Consider the following 17,034-nt stretch of genomic DNA (forward strand, 5'->3'; position numbering starts at 1 on the left):
GAAATACGAAAAATGACTCCCCATAAACTAATCGACATACAGCCAAAAAAAAACATTGCTCTAAAACTCTCCAGTGCTGGGTTTTCTGCAGAAACAGGGCCTTCAGGACACCATTTTTGGTAAAAACTCATTCCAGTTCAAAGACAAGGCTGACCTTCAAAAATCATCAAGTCCTTCTGATCCCAAATAAGTGGGAGAAACTAAAAATGCATTCCAAACAAAAGCTCAGGTCTCAGGAGGATATCACATTACCCAAGCAAAATTTATTGGTTTGCAGTCCATATTGAAATTTCAGTTATTGTTGACATGTATCATCATTTACATTTAGGCACAAATACTAGAGTGGTTTTCACATGCATGTATTTATGTAAAGTCACATTTTGAAAAGCAGTAAATACACGTTTAAAAATATTGTCTTTAAGTTGAACTTTAAGGCTCTTGGTCTGAAAATCATCCCTCTCCTTTACAGTCAAATGCAGGAATAACATTAAGATTTAAAACATCCATAAAGTTTCCTGCAGAGCACCACAGAAGAGAAACAATATCACAGTTTCATTTTAATGTTTCACTCATTAGAATTAAATGAAGAAATGAAACTTTGCAACCTTTAAAGAGAAGCTTGAGGCGTTGCATATTTTCATGCTTGAAGAAAAGAAGATGAAAAATAAAGGACAGTGACATGAGCGTGACTGTTGGTGACCTGGGACAGCTAAAATAAACCTTTAAGTTCTTCTTCATGTGTCAAATCAAAGTAACAGACTCCTGATGTGATTTTGTTGCTGGAATGAATACATGACTGCCCCCTGGTGGCAGCAGCACCTTTTAAAACCTCTGCTAACCCTGAGGAAGACTGTACTGTTTAAAGCGAAGGTCAGAGCAGAGCTGTATTATTTTTTTCCTGTAAAGTTCAGGCAGCTTGTTGAGGTTTATCCAGGACACTGAATGAGCAGCTTCAGTTTTCTGCCACATCTGCAATCACATGAAAAAACACAAAAAAAGTTTTGGATTCTGTAACCAGAGAGTCCAAACTGGTCCAAACCACAAACCAACAGCAAGAGAAGTCATTTTATACTTCATTTATTTCCATGTTGGCACTAACTGGCCTGGGATTTGCTGTTCAGCTCATTCTCCCACTCCACCTCCACCACTTTGTACAGCTCCATCGCGGCTCTGGCGTCCTCCACAGAAGAGTGGCCCCTCCTGTCAGTCTGAGGATGGCAGAGAGGACGGGTTTAGACACTTTAAATCACCACTTCAACACTTCAGCTGGACACAATCTTCAAACTTAACTAGGTTTCTCAAAGCTGCAGTTTACATCTATCTTTGACTTTAAGATTCCTTCCAGAAAGTGGATTTCTGGAGTGGACTTGGATGTTCTATGAATGGAGGCTAATTTTCTCTTACCTGGATGTCTTTGTTGAAGATGGCCTTGGTGAGTCTTTTCAGCGAGGCGCACTGGCTGTCAGAGAAGCCGGCCTTCTTGTTAAGCAGCGGGATTCGAGACGTGTCTCTGGTCATGTGAGCGGGATGGGTGTAACTCAGAGCCTTAAAGTCATTGTGGAGAGCGTGGCCGACCAGCACCTTCCCCGTTATTAGCCTCAGTATCTGACAGACGAGAACCTCACTCATTAAACTTGCTCAGTGTGGACTGTACAGCGTGAGAAATGTAGACAGTGATGAGACATAAACTAGCAGACATGAATCCTGCTGAGACTGATGAATAGTTCATCTAATGTTTTAATGTTCACAGCCACTGATTTTTGCACTGAATACATTTGTTTTGTACTGAAGATTAGCACTGCCAACCCAATAAAACAGCAGCTATGAACACAGGCCCTCATGGGGTTTACTTAAACCCAGGGGTGTCAAACTCAATCACAGCAGGGGCTGCATTCGGGATTCAGGTCTAACCTGAGGGCTGAACAGGGTCAACATTAAACCATAAACTGTCAAACTCATTTTCACCAGTGATAAAATATTTAAAAAAAAACGCACTGATGATAAATCATTTGGAAATTCAAAAAGGTTAAAATGTTAAGTTTTAAAGGCTCAAATCTGAAATAAAAATTCCAATTTTTGTAGTTAAAATATCAGAACATGATATTAAAAATAGAAAAAAAAAGTTTTTAAAGAGCAAATGTATGAGGAGAGTTGAAATCATACATCTGAAAGATAAAAATGTGACATAAATCCAAACTGAGTTGAAAAAGTCAAAGTATGAAATGAGTCAGAATCATAAGTTTGATTTGCAATCTTGAGATGCAAAGTTGAAAATATGAAATAAAACACAAGTTTATTTCTTTCCCCACATTCTTGATGTTTTATGAAATCTTTCTTACTCTATACTTTTTCAGATTTTATGGCTTAACAAGGATGTTTTGAATAATCGTGTTGAAGTATACATTATTAAACTGGAGGAAATCTGCAGACCTCCTACTGGTGGCCAGTTATAATACAGATATGATATGATCTTGTGGGCTGGATATAATCGTTCCATGGGCCGGATTTGGCCCCCGAGCTTTGAGTTTGACACCCGTGGCTTAAACCTTACCTTGTTCTTGGCCTCAGAGAAATTCGTAGCATGTCTGAGGTCTTTTTCCCTGATGCCACTCCATCTTGTGCGATAGTCTGTGACAGGCATGGTGGGTTTAATGAATTCATCATAGAGTATGTCTCCGTCGTAGTTAACCACGCTGCAGCGAGCCAGTAGGCTGATACTGCCCTTCGGGCCTGCGCCAACCATCTCACAGTCAATAGCCACATACTTTGAAGGACACAGAATAGCTGATGTCTTTTTTTTACGCTCTTTGTGGCTGCTATACACAGTCGAGGCTGTGGTGAGGGGTTCTGAATGTTTGCTCTTATGTTCTTCTGACTTTTTGTGGTGGTCACTGTCGTCTACATGGTCAGTGTAGGAATTCGTGCTGGCTGTCGATGCTGGATGCATGAGGCTATGGGGTAAACAGCTGTCGTCTCTGATTGGTGGAGGTGTGCCTTTGCTGTGTGTTGACGCAGATGGCTTAGGGATGCACGGTGAAGCTGTGTGTTTGCTCTGTATAGCAGATGTAGCTTTGCTTTGTTGTGGTGCTGGAGGCTTACAGGTAAGAGATGGAGCACTGGCCATGTCACTTCCAGGAGCTGAAGTATCAGATGTCTTTGTTCTGGAAACAGGAACAAAAGGACGCTCTGCAGGTGCTCCATTGTGACACTGAATTTGATTCTGTTCGTATTTTTTCCAGCGGTTTTGCCGTTTACGTTTGCGCCTCCTGGAGTTTTTCTGCCCAGGAAATCTGAAATCTCTCTCAGTTCTCCTCATACCTTGACTATCTGAAGCTGTCACCTCTATGTGCATGTTTATTCTAATGTCCGACATGGCTCCGGTTAAAACAAGTCCCAAGTGTCTAAAGAAGTCCTCGGTGTGTAAAACAATCATGCAGAGAGCTCCTCGGTAATTCTTCACCCTTTGAGTCTAGTTTGTATTGACTGACACCAGACAAGATGCATCATCCTGCAGGAGAAACACAATGCTGTCAAAACTTGCCTATATTCAAACAACAAATGCATTCATTCTTATCTAAATGGGTACAGAGCTGCAGCTGAGGTAAGAATTTGACTACCTCAATCCATCAGGTCTTGTTAGGGATACACAATGTTGGATTATTGCCAAAATCCAATATGCCAAAATTTACAGATTTTAGCCTATACAAATATCGAAACTGATATTTAAATATGATTTACATAACTAAAAATTCAGTTCTTTGAACATAATCTAAGTTTTGAGGATGAAAGAAGAATCTATTTTTCTTAAAACACAATTCAAAGTTTGAAGAATGAGGATGAATAAAGAAAAAGATCTAAACTTACACAGGTCTGTTAGTCCAACCTAAAACTCCACTAATTTATTATTATATGGCTCAATTTTACAGTCTATACTGATAATCACGGTCAAAATATCGGATGTAAAAATCAGCAGAAATTTTTAGATCTACTTATTCCGATATTTGCCTTTTTTAGCTAATGCCTGCTGATATCAGGCCGACAATATTGTGCACCCCTAACTCTTGTCTTTCGCAGACCCCCAAAATAAAGGTGCTACAGACCGGGGACCCCCACTGTACCTGAAGGTAGCTGAACAGCCATTCATATTCAAGAATAGTGCAGACAAGGCTGTCCATAAGGGGGATAAATGGGGAGGTCTCCAGGACCCAGCCAGAATGGTGGTTCATGGAGTTCAGCAAAACCATGGTCCACTGTATAGTTAAGCTGTGAATACCACATTTTATATTTGACCTGAATAATAACCACTCTTATCAAAGAAACACGGACCTTTATTTATTCATTTGTGCAGTAAATGTTAAAAACATAATTAAAATGGGTTAATAATAGCTGAAATTAGTTAATAATGGCAAAAAATGGTGGAAAAGGTGATGAAATTTGATTCTGATAGAACATAAATGAGTTAAAAGTGGCATAAATTGTATAAAAGTGGTAAAAAATTGGCACAAAGAGTGGTAAAAGGGGCTTAAAAAGTGGCTGACATGGCTTTTAAGTGCAAAAAATGGGTGGTAATTAGGTGAACTGGGATAAATAATTGATATAAACTGGCAAAAATGGGTGAAAAATAAGTGTAAAAGTGGATGATAGAGGCAACAACAGGCAGAAAGTGGCACGAATTATTTTAGAAGTGGTAAAAACAGGCAGAAAAAAGGTGATGGAAAGGGTTTAAAATGAACAAAAATGGGTTTTAAGTGGCAAAAATGTTCTAAGATTGGCTAAACTGGTGTTAAAAAGTGATGAAAAAGAATTCAAATTTGGTCAAACTGGTGTAAAGTGGCAACAGTGTAATTTAAACGTATTCTTAGTTTTTTTTTAAGGCATTTGGTGACCCACTCTCAGTGTCTTGCGACCCCAAAGGGGGTCCCGACCCCCACTGGTCCATCGAACTCCTTGCCCCCATAATGCCTTGCATCAAATCATGTAACTTCCAATGCGAATGCCACTGAATGACAAACCGGTGACGTGTTGAACCGTTGTTGCTCTACACATGAAGCACATATTCAAGTGTGATTTACTTTAAGACTGATCTTTTTTAAGATCTGCTGATGGCTTGGTGAATTTCATTTTAAAACAGCGGAAGAAAAGCAGATCGGACTGTGTTATTAGTACTTTAGTAGATTTATAAGCATGATTCAAAGGTGTTTTATCAACATTTTCGCTTTACAACACCAGATTTAGCGAGTTGTGCTGATATGTAAAGGGAAAAAATTAGGAAAGGGGGATATTTTTGCGATTTAATTATCAGAAAAGACAGAAAATAATCACATATTCATACTTTTGTTTTAATCTATTATCTTTACAAAAATAGTAAACCGGAAAACCGTGAAAAAAAATATGTTGTGGGTCAAATATCGTGATATCTGACCGTGAATTATCACCGTGCTGGTTGTAAATATGACGGTTGTTTACGCAGACACGGATGTTGATGTTAGCCACCAGCGACCGTTAGCGGCTAACGCTAACACATCGGGGCTACACTACGCTAATTCAACGGCTGTTACGCCAACGATATGAACGAGGAGTAACGGAAATTTCGGCCTCGTGTGTCCGCTGACACAAGCCGGTTGGTACCAGTGAATCTCCTAAAAAAGGACACCGCTGAAAATAACTTAGGGAAGTATAAAACCAGACCTACTGCATACTGTGGACCACACGTCTTCCTTCTCCAAAATACTATCAACGTCCGGGTCAGGACGCCTTCAGTGACAGTCAGAAAGTAGAAACATTAACTAACCAAGCTACAGAAAGTTGAAAGTGTACCACATTTGTACAAGCTTGCATAACTGAATCCGTGTTATAAATTTAGAAACGGATGAAGATAATAATGTAAAGAAGTTCTCACATGGACAAGTGTAATTTCATTTTAGTTTTAATGGTTTGAAACGTTAAGGTCCGAGCGCCGAGCAGCTAAAGCGGAATTAACCGTGAGCACCTGAACGCATTCTGTAAGCGAAAGTTGCAGCTGCTGTAGCTAGCAAGCTCAGAAGCTAAACACAAGACATATTTGAGAAAATAACAAGCATTGGATTTGAATTATAAATGGAGACTTTGTGTGCTTTGCGGGAAATCAACTTTGAGCGTGTTTTAAATAAATTTAGTCATAACCTCTAAACAATAACGCGGTAATTAGCACGCTAACTTATGCTAGCATTAGCCAACGTCCGTTTAACTGTCACCAGCACAGGATGAGATGTTTGCACCGAGCCTGGCAGCAGATCAACAGAGACAGCTGGCAGAAAGACTCACCTCGTTCCTGTCGCAGTACAGCCACCTGTCCAACTCCTTTATAATCGTGAGTATCGACAATAATCATCAGAGATATACACTGCAGCCTTTCCAGTCAAACACAGTGGGGTCAGAGTGGTGAAGGATTGTTGGGAGTGTGAGCAAAAAACACGAAAAGCATCCCGTTTACTGAGCCACTGAAGTTCTCAGCATCATGTTGTCATGGCAGCCTTGGCTCCATGAGCTTAAACCAGCGTTGAAACATGTGAATACAAGACAGTTTAATCATATGTGGCTTAGGACTGTCATGATACCAGATTTCAGACTTGGAAACTTCTCTGTTGAAAATCAGAACAAGTTTTTATATCATGGCAGCAAAAGAAACGGTCTCTAGTATGTAGGTACCAAATGTAAGGTATTTTAATTTCTCAAGTAAAACCTCACTGAGATCACTTATCTTATTTTCAAGTACCCTGCATGTAGTGTCGACATTGCCATTGCTTTTTTGCAGTTTAGAGCAGTGTTTATATCATCAACTAAAACTATGACTAATAACACTCTGAGTGGAGATTAGGGGTGAGTATTGGCAAGAACCTCACGATACGATACGTGTCACGATACGATAGTATCACGATAAATCAGGATATCATGATATTGTGATATTATGCGATATTCTACACAGTTAACTGAGAAAAATATAGAGATGATGTATATGTACATCACACAATATGTTGGTGGTGTTCCTGCTATATTTCATGGCAGCAAGACAGAGCTTGCAAACGGCATTTCCTTTCTCTAACTCACTATTTGTGCTCCCCATTTTAACTTTGAAGCTTCCAAATGTCTGCTTTGAATTGTGCAGGTGTTGGTCCATGTGGAGGTGCGGAAGTCGTATTTTACTAACAACTCGGCTAAAATATGAGTTTTTACTTTTTACAAAAAAATCGATATTAAGAGTTGAAGTATCGATATTGTATCAGATGTCAAAGTATCGCGATATGTTGCCGTATCGATATTTTTTCACAGCTCTAGTGGAGATGGGACCAAGTTCCAGAAGGAAAACCATCACTGCAGCCCTCCGCTAAGATGGACGCCTCCTCGGTGCAAAACACATGAAAGCCTGCAGTTTTCACATGAAGGTTTTTTTCAAACTCCAAGCAGGCTCCAATCAAAGTGCAGAAGCATCTCAGCAAAGTTCTAGAGAAACGGGAGGCACCCGGGCAAATGTCAAGTGTTTTACAAAGTGTCTGAATGCTTATGCAATTGTGATATTTCATTTTTTAAATTCTACTAAATTTGCCAAAAGAAAAAAATATGTTTTCACTTTTTTATTACAGGGTACTGAGTGTAGATTAATGAGTATTAAAATATTTTTGACCGTGGCATCAGGCTGCAACATGACTAGTTTGAAAAAAGTGAAGGGGATCTGAATACTCCTGAATTAGGGCTGAACGATGTGGGAAAGTAATCTAATTGCAATTTTCCCCAATATTGTGATTTGCAATTTGATATGCTACTATTCTTAGATCAGGGGTGTAAAACTCAAGGCCCGCAATTAGATTGTTTTTCCAAAATCATTCAGCCCCATTGCAATACACCCCAGCAGTTAACTGTACCACTGATTTAGAGCCACTGAATCCTCTTGTTCATTATGTACAGTTTGATATTGGTGCTCATAACCCATCCAGTTGTGATTCCCTTAAAAACTGTAGCTTTACTGTTCTCCATCAGGAGTTCTTCACTGAAGATCTCTGGCACACCCTACCAGACTCATGGCAGTTGGTGCTACAAGACCTGACATATCCACAGGTTGCAGATCTGCTACTGGATGCTAACAATGGAGACAACAGGAGGTACTACTGGGTTATTATCAGACCATCTATATTTGTGACCGAAGCCAGATAGAGTTCCTTCAAGTCAGCATTCCGGTGGTTGAGAGAAATGGATACAACGTTGTTTTCTTCAAAATTATATTTTTTTCATTTTTTCTCATTTTATGCAAGTCTGACATTTAAACTACTCTTTCGATGAAAAAGTAACATAAATGGGATATTTAAAAGCGTTAATTTTGTGTTTTAAAATGCCTTGTTTTCAGAGTTTATGTAGGGAGATTGAGGGGAGGGTAAAATGAAACTGCTGGGTGATAATTGGCCACTCAGCCTGCCATTGTTCCCAGTTTCGCCCATTGAGATGGACAGTAACGAATACCACATGGCTCAAACGCCACCCCACCCCCGGCACATAGATACAGCTGTTTCTAGTTATCACCTTTATCAACAAGCCTCAAGATGCACCCTGCAGTGAAGAAAGGTAGAAGAGACGACGAAGAACCAGCAAGAATTAACAACAGACTTGGGACAACTTCAGGATCACTCGACAGAGAAAGTTTGATGAAGGCGGATTTCCTATGGGAATATTTTGATGAGCGTCACCAGTCCGATTAAGAATCTTGGTTTGGGTAGACTTTATGTAAATGTGGCCCTGTTGTTCATGCCCATTACCTGGCCTGCCTGAAGGTGTGAAGAGTCCTGAAACTTTGAGCCTGCTTTTCTCAGAACAAACAGAAACTAGAAGTTAACATTCAAATGAGCATATCTTTGTAAAATATGCTCAGATTAAGGTGTATGATGCGCCATTAGAAAGCTTGGAATCTACACTTTCATATGTGTAAAAACTCAAAAATGACCTTGGACAACTTACAGGAGTTTTTACCAGCTTTGGTCACATATACTGTACATTTGAGGTCCTTACGCTTTTGTTTACTTGTGGGATACAGCAGATCATGTCAGTTTGTGGGATAGTCTTTAATTTGAGCTGTTGAATATCCAACCACTTCTTGTAGACATTAAGCTTGTCCGAATAATCTAATGCTCAGAACAGATGTAAAGCCTTTTTAACCCGGGATAGTAGTTTAAAGATGCTTGAAGCTAGAGGGTTTGGTCTTTCAATCAAGCTTTATTCTTCAATCATACAATATACTAACTTAAGAAAATGATCAAATTCTGACTTTTGTGTGACCTAAATAAAACCCCTGACACTTTATCTCATCAGGTATCCCTGCGTGTGGCCTCTGTCACTGCTGGCGTTTCGTGCCACAGCTCATGTTCTGGCATTTCCCAGGGAGTGCAGACAGGAGAGAGGCAGAGCGTCCGGCTCAGTGAAACCTGAGGAGTTTCAGGAGAATCAAAGTCAGAGCTCTCTGCTTGGTCACATATTCAGGAAACACGTCAAACCCAAGAAGCAGCACGAGATCCGTAAACTGGGCATGGTACAGGAATATTTCATATCCTAAGATAATTAACAAGGTATATTCATCTTTACCAGGGTTTTTGATCTGTTTCTTCTGTTTCATCCACAGCTGGTGAAACAGCTTTGTGATCAGACCGACTGCAGCAGGGTGGTGGATGTGGGCTCAGGACAGGTATCTTCACTATTATAAAGACTGTAACCAAGGAAGACTCTCCTGGAGGAAGTGTATGAAAAGACACTCTTTGCTCTGTGCAGGGTCATCTCACACGCTTTCTATCCTTCGGGCTTGGACTGTCTGTGACAGCGATTGAAGCAGATCAAACTTTGGTTACCATGGCGTCCAGGTTTGACGGACAGCTCCTATGGGCCTTAGAGAAAGAAAGGCAGAAAAAGGTTTGTTCTTATTTTTAAGTCTACTAACAATGAAGTGCACCACTTTTTCTTATCAAACGTTTGTTTTCATGTTTCAGATCTTTGGATCTTAACTGGTCCAGCCTCAGGACTGACCACCACCTCCCTATGGAGAAAATTTAACCCAAATTCCCCTCAAATTTTAACCAATCAAAATCTGTTTAGTTAAGAAAGCAGCCATTTAAAGCCATGGAAGGACATGCATGTCAACATTTTATGTCTCTTATTTAACCCAAAATATTTGCTGAAACTGATGATGTTATTTTTTTATGTAGTGGAAATAATGGCTTTAAGTTGGACTCAACTTAAGATATATGATCTACATTGTAAACTCCAAAACGTTAATAAAACTCAAAACATTCGCACTGACTGTGTTAAAATAGCGCTGAAAAAACAGTATTGGTTAAGAAGCAGGTACCTAGCCATTTTTAAGGTGCATCAACTCAGTAAGTAAAAGTAAGAAAGATTTCATAAAAAGTCAAAGGGGGGGGGTTTGCTTTTTTATTTCACATTTTCAATTTTGCATCTCAATTTTTAATCACGATGACTCAAACTTGACTTTTTATTTCATACTTTGACCTTTTCAACTCATTATATTGGACTTTCTGTCACATTTTTATCTTTTAGATTCACAATTTTAAACTAAGTCATATTTTAACCTTTTCAACTCCTAACTTTGGCTTTTTAATCCCATATTTTGACTTTTAAACAGATGATTTCAATTTTTTTTCACATTTTAACATTTGGAATTAAATTCATATTTTTAACTTTGTAAGTCATCATTATAAATTCTAGCTCATATTTTGACTTTTTTAACCCCTAATTTTGGCTTTTTAATCTCATATTTTGACCTATCAGACCGACAATTTAAGATTTTAAGTCGTATTTTGACTTTTGAACTCATGACTTCAAATTTGATCTTATATATTCACCTTTCAAACTTATGATTTTAACTTTCTCCCTGTGTATTTGCTCTTTAAAAGAATTATTTTCTATTTTTAATTGTGTGTTCTGATCTTTTGAACTAACAAGTTGGAATTTTTATTTCAGATTTGAGCCTTTAAACTTACCATTTTTACTTCTTGAATGTTCAAATGATTTATCATCAGTGCTGTTTATTTCATATTTTATTACAAGTGAAAATTAGGTTGACAGTTTAAAGTTAAATGTTGATCCTGTTAGGCTCTCAGGGTAGACCTGAATCCAGAATCTGGCCCCTGCTGTGACTGAGTTTGACACCCCTGCCTTAGAAGCACTAAACTTACATAAAGATGATAATAAACAAAACGTTTTTTTGTCTGCTGGATTTGAAATCAGAAGAAAGGCTCTTGCCCAAGAAAATTCAAGAATGATCACTTACCATAACTGTCATCACTTTGTGCCTCCTTTAGCAGCTGCTCTAACAATAAGCTGCAGAGTTCTCTCTCATTAGTGATCTTTTCATGTACTAGTAACGCTCTAGTTCATTTTTAATAGAAGAATATTGAGTAAGAAATCATTCAAGCTGAATATTTCATTGATTTTATCTCTTGCTGTAGACATAAAACTGCTAAAATAAACACATTCCTTTTTCTCTCTAGAACTGCCCCTCTCTGGTCCCAGTGTCACACTCCTCTCCTCGCCATGTGGCAGGTTGGGTAAACCCCAAGGCATCATGGGAAGACTTCATCAAGCAGCTGAGCACGTCTGAGTGTGTCAAAAATGGTCCCCAAACTCCGTCTGGACCCAGTAAGAAGAAGCTGAAGGGCTCTGAGCATCACGAGGTCCAGACTCCATCTTGTCTGGGCTCCACTGAGTCTCAATCACTGGACTTTGAAATGACGTCACTACCGCCGTTCAGCAAAGAAAACTCTGGTAAGGAGTCCTGCTGTCCGTGTGAGCAGTTAGCCAGCCAGGAAGGAGAACGCCAAGACATTAACGACCTCGAAAGATATCCAGATTTTGTCCTGACCGGTCTCCACGCCTGTGGTGACCTTAGCGCCACCCTCCTTCGCCACTTCGTCAACTGCCCTCATGTGCGCGGTATCACATCAGTGGCGTGCTGCTACATGAAGATAACAACCAAAGAAAACCCAACCCCTCCAGGACTGGTGGAGCGGCCCGCCTCACTGATGACGCCATGCCAGGAGTCGCCTCGGTCAGAGTTCGGTTACCCGATGAGCTCCTGGGTGCAGGGTCTGCCGGGTCATCAGCTATCCTACAAGGCGAGGGAGGGGGCGTGTCACGCTGTGGAGGACTACGGACGGAGGCTTAGAGAGGAGAGCGAGCTGCTGAAGACACACTGTTACAGAGCCATGCTGGAGACGTTCATCAGGGACACGAGGCCGGATCTACGCAGGGCAGGGATCCAGACCATCAAGAAGTCTCACCTGTTACCGTTTACAGAGTGAGTCCACATTCATTCTCTGGTTTTAATAGGGGTGGGAAAAACTTAATATGACTCCCAGAGACAAACTAAATGTCCTGAATTTTACATTAAAGATACTGATCCAGTATCAGGTATACTGGTTCTGTTTTTAACTTTGATTTTAAGTGAACATGTTAGTTACTCATTCTTTGACCTGCATATTTCTGATTTTTTTTTTTTTAGCGGAATTAGTGATGCATATAGATGTTTTACAGAAACACTTGCAGCCAATGATATCTTCTTAAAATAAAAAAGAAAGAACTAAATAAAAAAATCTAATAAGTATAGAAAATCAAAATATGTTAGGTTAAAAACATTAAATTCAATTACAACAGGATAAAAAATGAAATAAAATTAAAAAACTTAAATGAAGTTGAAAACTAAATCCAAACATTTTTAACCAAATCAAAAAGTAAAGAATATTAAAAAAAAAAGAAAAAATACAATAAGAAAACAGAATAAGTAGATATTTTTAGTTAAATGAGACAGAAAGAATTGAATCAATTTCAATGAGCCTTTTCCATGCAGTGAACATGATAGTTACTCCTTGTTTGACCTGCATATTTCTTTAATTTTTTTAGTGGAATTAGTGATGCATAGAGAAGTTTTACAGAAACTCTTGCAGCCAAAAAAAAATTTACTAAATATATAAAAGAAAGAACTAAATTTAAAAAAATCAAAAAGTACAATAAATTAAAAATAAATTCAGATAAATATATTAAATTCAATTACAGTAAAATAAAAATAAAAATAATGAAACTAAAATTAAGTTAATTAATAAATCCAATCATTTTTAATTAAATCCAAAAATTAATTATATTGAAAATAAAATAAAATGAAAATCTACTAAAAAAGAACTAAACAACAAAAACACATAAGTATAACAAATTGAAAATAAATGAAAATAAAAACATTCAATTCAATTACAATACAATAAAAAAATGAATTAAAATTAAAGCAACTAAAATGAAGTAGATGAATAAATCTGAATATTTTTAATCAAATCAAAAATTAAAAAATAAATAAATAAAAATGAAATGAAAAATCAATACAAATAAAATTAAATAAAAACATAATAAAAATTAATTATCAAAATAAACTGAAAACAAGTTTCAGATTGTTTTAAACAAATTTTAAAAAATCTAATAACCATATACAACTAATGAAAGATTCTGAGAGAAATGTTTCTGTTTCCTCATCTTCATGGCAGATTGAAACTTTCGTGTGGTTTTGCTTCCTTCCACCAGTCTTTAACCTTTCTGCTGGATTAGTTGGCTCTTAGCATAAATAGCATCTCATCTCATCTGTTCAGTGGCTTGCCAAGTAATCACCACAGTCCATCACCAAGAGAGAGCTGTACCTGTGTTATAATTCTGCCTACAGTGAATAAATGGCTTCAGTGCCTGAAAAAGTGCTAAATTAAGACAAATTTGATTGGTCTCTTCAGCTGTATATCAAAGGAACTGGATAAATGAGTTTAAAAGTATTATTTCAGATATAATGCTTCTGTCCTCTTCTTTCTACATCGATGTTCCCTCCCAGGTACGCCCGTCTGGGTCTGGCACGGGTCGGCCTTCCTCCCACTTTACCTCTGGACCCGGAGCGCGTGGAGGCCATGTTGAAGCAGCAGGGCCGGGTGGTGGTCTACTTCAGCCTGTCTCTGCTGCTGGCGCCTGTGGTGGAGACGCTGGTGCTGCTGGACAGAATGATCTACCTGCAGGAGAACGGTGAGATCCTCCACATGCGTTGTTACCTTCATGACTCACAGGCACAACAAGTTTTAGGAGTGATAAATATTAATAGAGTGAATTCCAGTAAGACGGCGCTAAAGCTAAGTTCACACTGTAGTTAAAAGTGACCTGAATCAGAATTAAGCATTAAGGCCTGCAGTGTGAACGTAGCCAAAGTGGAAAAAGGAGAGGAGACGTATCGTAAAATGTAGTTTTTTTTAATGGAAAGATCTATGCACTGATACCTTTTTGTCCTTGCTTCACTATTATCTGTCTCCCTGCAGGTGTGGAAAGTCACCTGGTTCCTCTCTTTGATCCTAACTTTTCACCACGAAACTTTGTGCTGGTCGCTCTGAAGCCTCAAGGATAGCAAGTCAGACTCTTCTAATCCCTCCACATGACTCATGATTACCAAAGTCTTGCTCTTTTTGTAAGAAAAGGAAATCTTAGGGTTATTTTTTTATTTCAGTTTCTGTTTTTATTAATGTTTAATGATAAAGGGAAGGTTCTGCTTGCTGAATGTAAACGCTCTGCTATATTTTTATAAGGCTCAAATCATGGCATGGAACCGTTTTAGATATTTAGCTCTGCTGGGATTCAGGAGCATGTTTCAGGTCTAAATCTTTGGGATTTTCTGAACCAAAACGTCCAGATATCAGGTTTTGTTGACCTCATGCACGTCACACAGTTTCCCTCTCAGTCTCCTTTTCATGCACAGAGACAGTCATGTGTTTTGTTTCAATGACATGCTCTGGTCCCTGCATGCCCAACTATTGTTTTAATTGGTTTTTTAATTTTATTTATTTAATTCTGTCCTTTTCTGTAAAGCACACATGTAGCGCTGTTTTTCTGTTACTCAAAAGCAATAAACGGAATCAAATCTTATTCCATCCTGTATTTCTTATATAATATCTGCTATGAGGTGGCCAAAATGTTTTATACATTTTTCTCAATATTTCTGGTTTGAAAGTTGTTCAATCTGTTATTTGGATGATTCATATCAAAAAGCACCTAAACTTCAGAAGAATCAGCTGTTTGTGAGTCTGGTGTGTTAGAGTGAAATTAATCCAATCAAATTTGCAGTTAACTTAGCACTGTCAACATGGCTCAAAATTTGTTCAGTGATTATTATATGAACCGAATCTTCTAAATAAATTTAAAAAAAATTAAATGAATAAGTTAAATGAGTAAAACAGATAAAAAATAAAAAGATAAAAATAAATACGTTGAATTTACACTATTGAAAAATGAAAAATGCTTTTTCCATACAGCAAATTACTCATTTGACCTGCATATTTCTGAAATTTTTTAGTTCAGTTAGTGATAAATACAGAGGTTTTAAAGAAACACTTGCAGCCAAAGCAATCTATTAGAAATAATCAAGAATGAACTAAATTTAAAAAAAAAAAATATAAGTATAACAAATTGAAAATAAATTCAAATAAAAACATTAAATTCTACTACAGTAAAATACAAAGAAATAAATGAAACTAAAATTAAGTTGAAAAATAAATCCTAACATTTTTAATCAAATCAAAAGGTAAAGAAATTTATTTTAAAAGAAAAAATGAATAAGATTATACAATTAAAAAACAGAATGGATAGAAATTGTTAATTTAATGAGATAGAAAGAATTAAATCAAGTTCAAGCTGTTTTTTCCAGCAGTGAACATGATAGTTAGTCATGTTTGACCTGCATATTTCTTTAATTTTTAAGTGGAATTAGTGATGCATAGAGAAGTTATACAGAAACACTGCAGCTGATAAAATCTACTAAAAATATAAAAGCAATAACTAAATTTAAAAAATTAAAAATAAATTCAGATAAATATATTGAATTCAATTACAATACAATAAAAATGAAATAAAATTAAAGAAACTAAAATGAAGTTGAAAAATCTAAACATTTGTAATCAAATCAAAAAGTAAAAATAAATTATATTAAAAATAAAATGAATAAACAATACGAATAAAATGAAATTTAAAAAAATAAAAAATCAATAGAAATTGGTGATTTTCAGATTGTTTAAACAAATTTAAAAACAAATCAAATAACAATCTTCCACCAATGAAAGATTCTGAGAGAAATGTTAATGTTTGTTTTCATGGCAGATTTGATCCTGTTTCCTTACTGTTCGTTGGTGTTTTAAATTTACTTTAGGGCCGTACTGGGTGAGGTGGAGGACCGCATGTGACCCCGAGCCATCAGTTGTCCAACCCTGGTATAGGTTTTTCTACAATCAGGCATCAAGCAGAGAGGATGAGAGCTGTCTGAGCTGAACAAAAGTAGTTTGCCTGCATATTTTGGTAATTTAAACATAAAATAAGTCAATACTGTTACCAAGGGCGTTTGTCTCTTTTGCTTAAGTTTCAAAACTACACTGATTTATTTTTGCTGGTATCATAAAGAAGTTTAAAATTCTGGTCATGTTAAAACTAATCTGGTTTCTCTGTTCCTGACCAGGGATTTAACCTTAATGAGTCTTTGAAAAAGAACAAAATAGTCAGTTTTTTGTTCAAAGTGTAACCATTCTTCCTTGCACTGCTGTCTTTTAATGTCAGACTCTAACACTGGAACTCTTTGCAGAAAAACAACAACAGGAAGTGGAGACAGAGCTGTTTCTTCAGTATTACGACATATTTACTGAATTTTCTCTTTAGCTCTTAAATATTTCCATGCAGAACTCAGGGTTTATTGTGCCAGCCTTTGTGCAACTGATTCTTGCCCCCTAAGGTTTCCAGAGAAAGCTCACAATCACATCCAGATGTGGACTTTGAGAGAATGCTCGGTCCTAAAATAAAGCTGCTGGTCTGGGACCAGTTTGTCTCCTGTTAAGTGTGGAGCATCTTGTTGATTTGCGATCTTCCTAATGATCCTAAATCAGTGCCTTGCTTGTAGAAACTCCATTCGTGGACTCCTACTCCACCTCCTCCTCAGCAGGCCAACTAAGAGGT

General features: G+C 37.5%; 2 protein-coding genes across 6 annotated transcripts; one reads left to right on the top strand and one right to left on the bottom strand.

The window, feature by feature from the left end:
- Window positions 1–257: 257 nt before the first annotated feature.
- Window positions 258–5,757, bottom strand: isg20l2 (interferon stimulated exonuclease gene 20-like 2). Of its 5 annotated transcripts, none has more exons than XM_041792722.1 (5): window positions 5,693–5,757; window positions 2,552–3,508; window positions 1,405–1,605; window positions 1,104–1,208; window positions 258–969 (listed from the first exon to the last, which is right to left on the bottom strand). In XM_041792722.1, the coding sequence occupies exons 2-5, from the start codon at window positions 3,431–3,433 to the stop codon at window positions 835–837; spliced, it is 1,323 nt and encodes a 440-aa protein (XP_041648656.1). In that variant the 5' UTR covers window positions 3,434–3,508; window positions 5,693–5,757; the 3' UTR covers window positions 258–834. The 5 variants fall into 5 exon arrangements, with proteins under 5 accessions (XP_041648656.1, XP_041648657.1, XP_041648658.1 ...); XM_041792723.1 differs by lacking the exon at window positions 5,693–5,757 and adding an exon at window positions 4,119–4,352; XM_041792724.1 differs by lacking the exon at window positions 5,693–5,757 and adding an exon at window positions 3,865–4,041.
- A 237-nt stretch (window positions 5,758–5,994) lies between these two features.
- mettl25b (methyltransferase like 25B) lies at window positions 5,995–14,964 on the top strand. Its single transcript, XM_041792581.1, has 8 exons — window positions 5,995–6,349; window positions 8,014–8,135; window positions 9,334–9,550; window positions 9,641–9,703; window positions 9,787–9,924; window positions 11,523–12,328; window positions 13,892–14,076; window positions 14,364–14,964. The coding sequence occupies exons 1-8, from the start codon at window positions 6,248–6,250 to the stop codon at window positions 14,447–14,449; spliced, it is 1,719 nt and encodes a 572-aa protein (XP_041648515.1). The 5' UTR covers window positions 5,995–6,247; the 3' UTR covers window positions 14,450–14,964.
- Window positions 14,965–17,034: the final 2,070 nt, after the last annotated feature.

The sequence above is a fragment of the Cheilinus undulatus genome, linkage group 8, assembly GCF_018320785.1.
Source record: "Cheilinus undulatus linkage group 8, ASM1832078v1, whole genome shotgun sequence".
Taxonomy (NCBI): Eukaryota; Metazoa; Chordata; class Actinopteri; order Labriformes; family Labridae; genus Cheilinus; species Cheilinus undulatus.

Coding starts and splice junctions, on each gene's coding strand:
- isg20l2 (XM_041792722.1), bottom strand. CDS start 3,433: ATGATTGTTTTACACACCGAGGACTTCTTTAGACACTTGGGACTTGTT. Junction 1,606..2,551: donor TCTCTGAGGCCAAGAACAAG/GTAAGGTTTAAG, acceptor CTCGTCTGTCAG/ATACTGAGGCTAATAACGGG. Junction 1,209..1,404: donor TCTTCAACAAAGACATCCAG/GTAAGAGAAAAT, acceptor TGCCATCCTCAG/ACTGACAGGAGGGGCCACTC.
- mettl25b (XM_041792581.1), top strand. CDS start 6,248: ATGTTTGCACCGAGCCTGGCAGCAGATCAACAGAGACAGCTGGCAGAA. Junction 8,136..9,333: donor AACAATGGAGACAACAGGAG/GTACTACTGGGT, acceptor TTATCTCATCAG/GTATCCCTGCGTGTGGCCTC. Junction 9,551..9,640: donor AGATCCGTAAACTGGGCATG/GTACAGGAATAT, acceptor TTTCATCCACAG/CTGGTGAAACAGCTTTGTGA.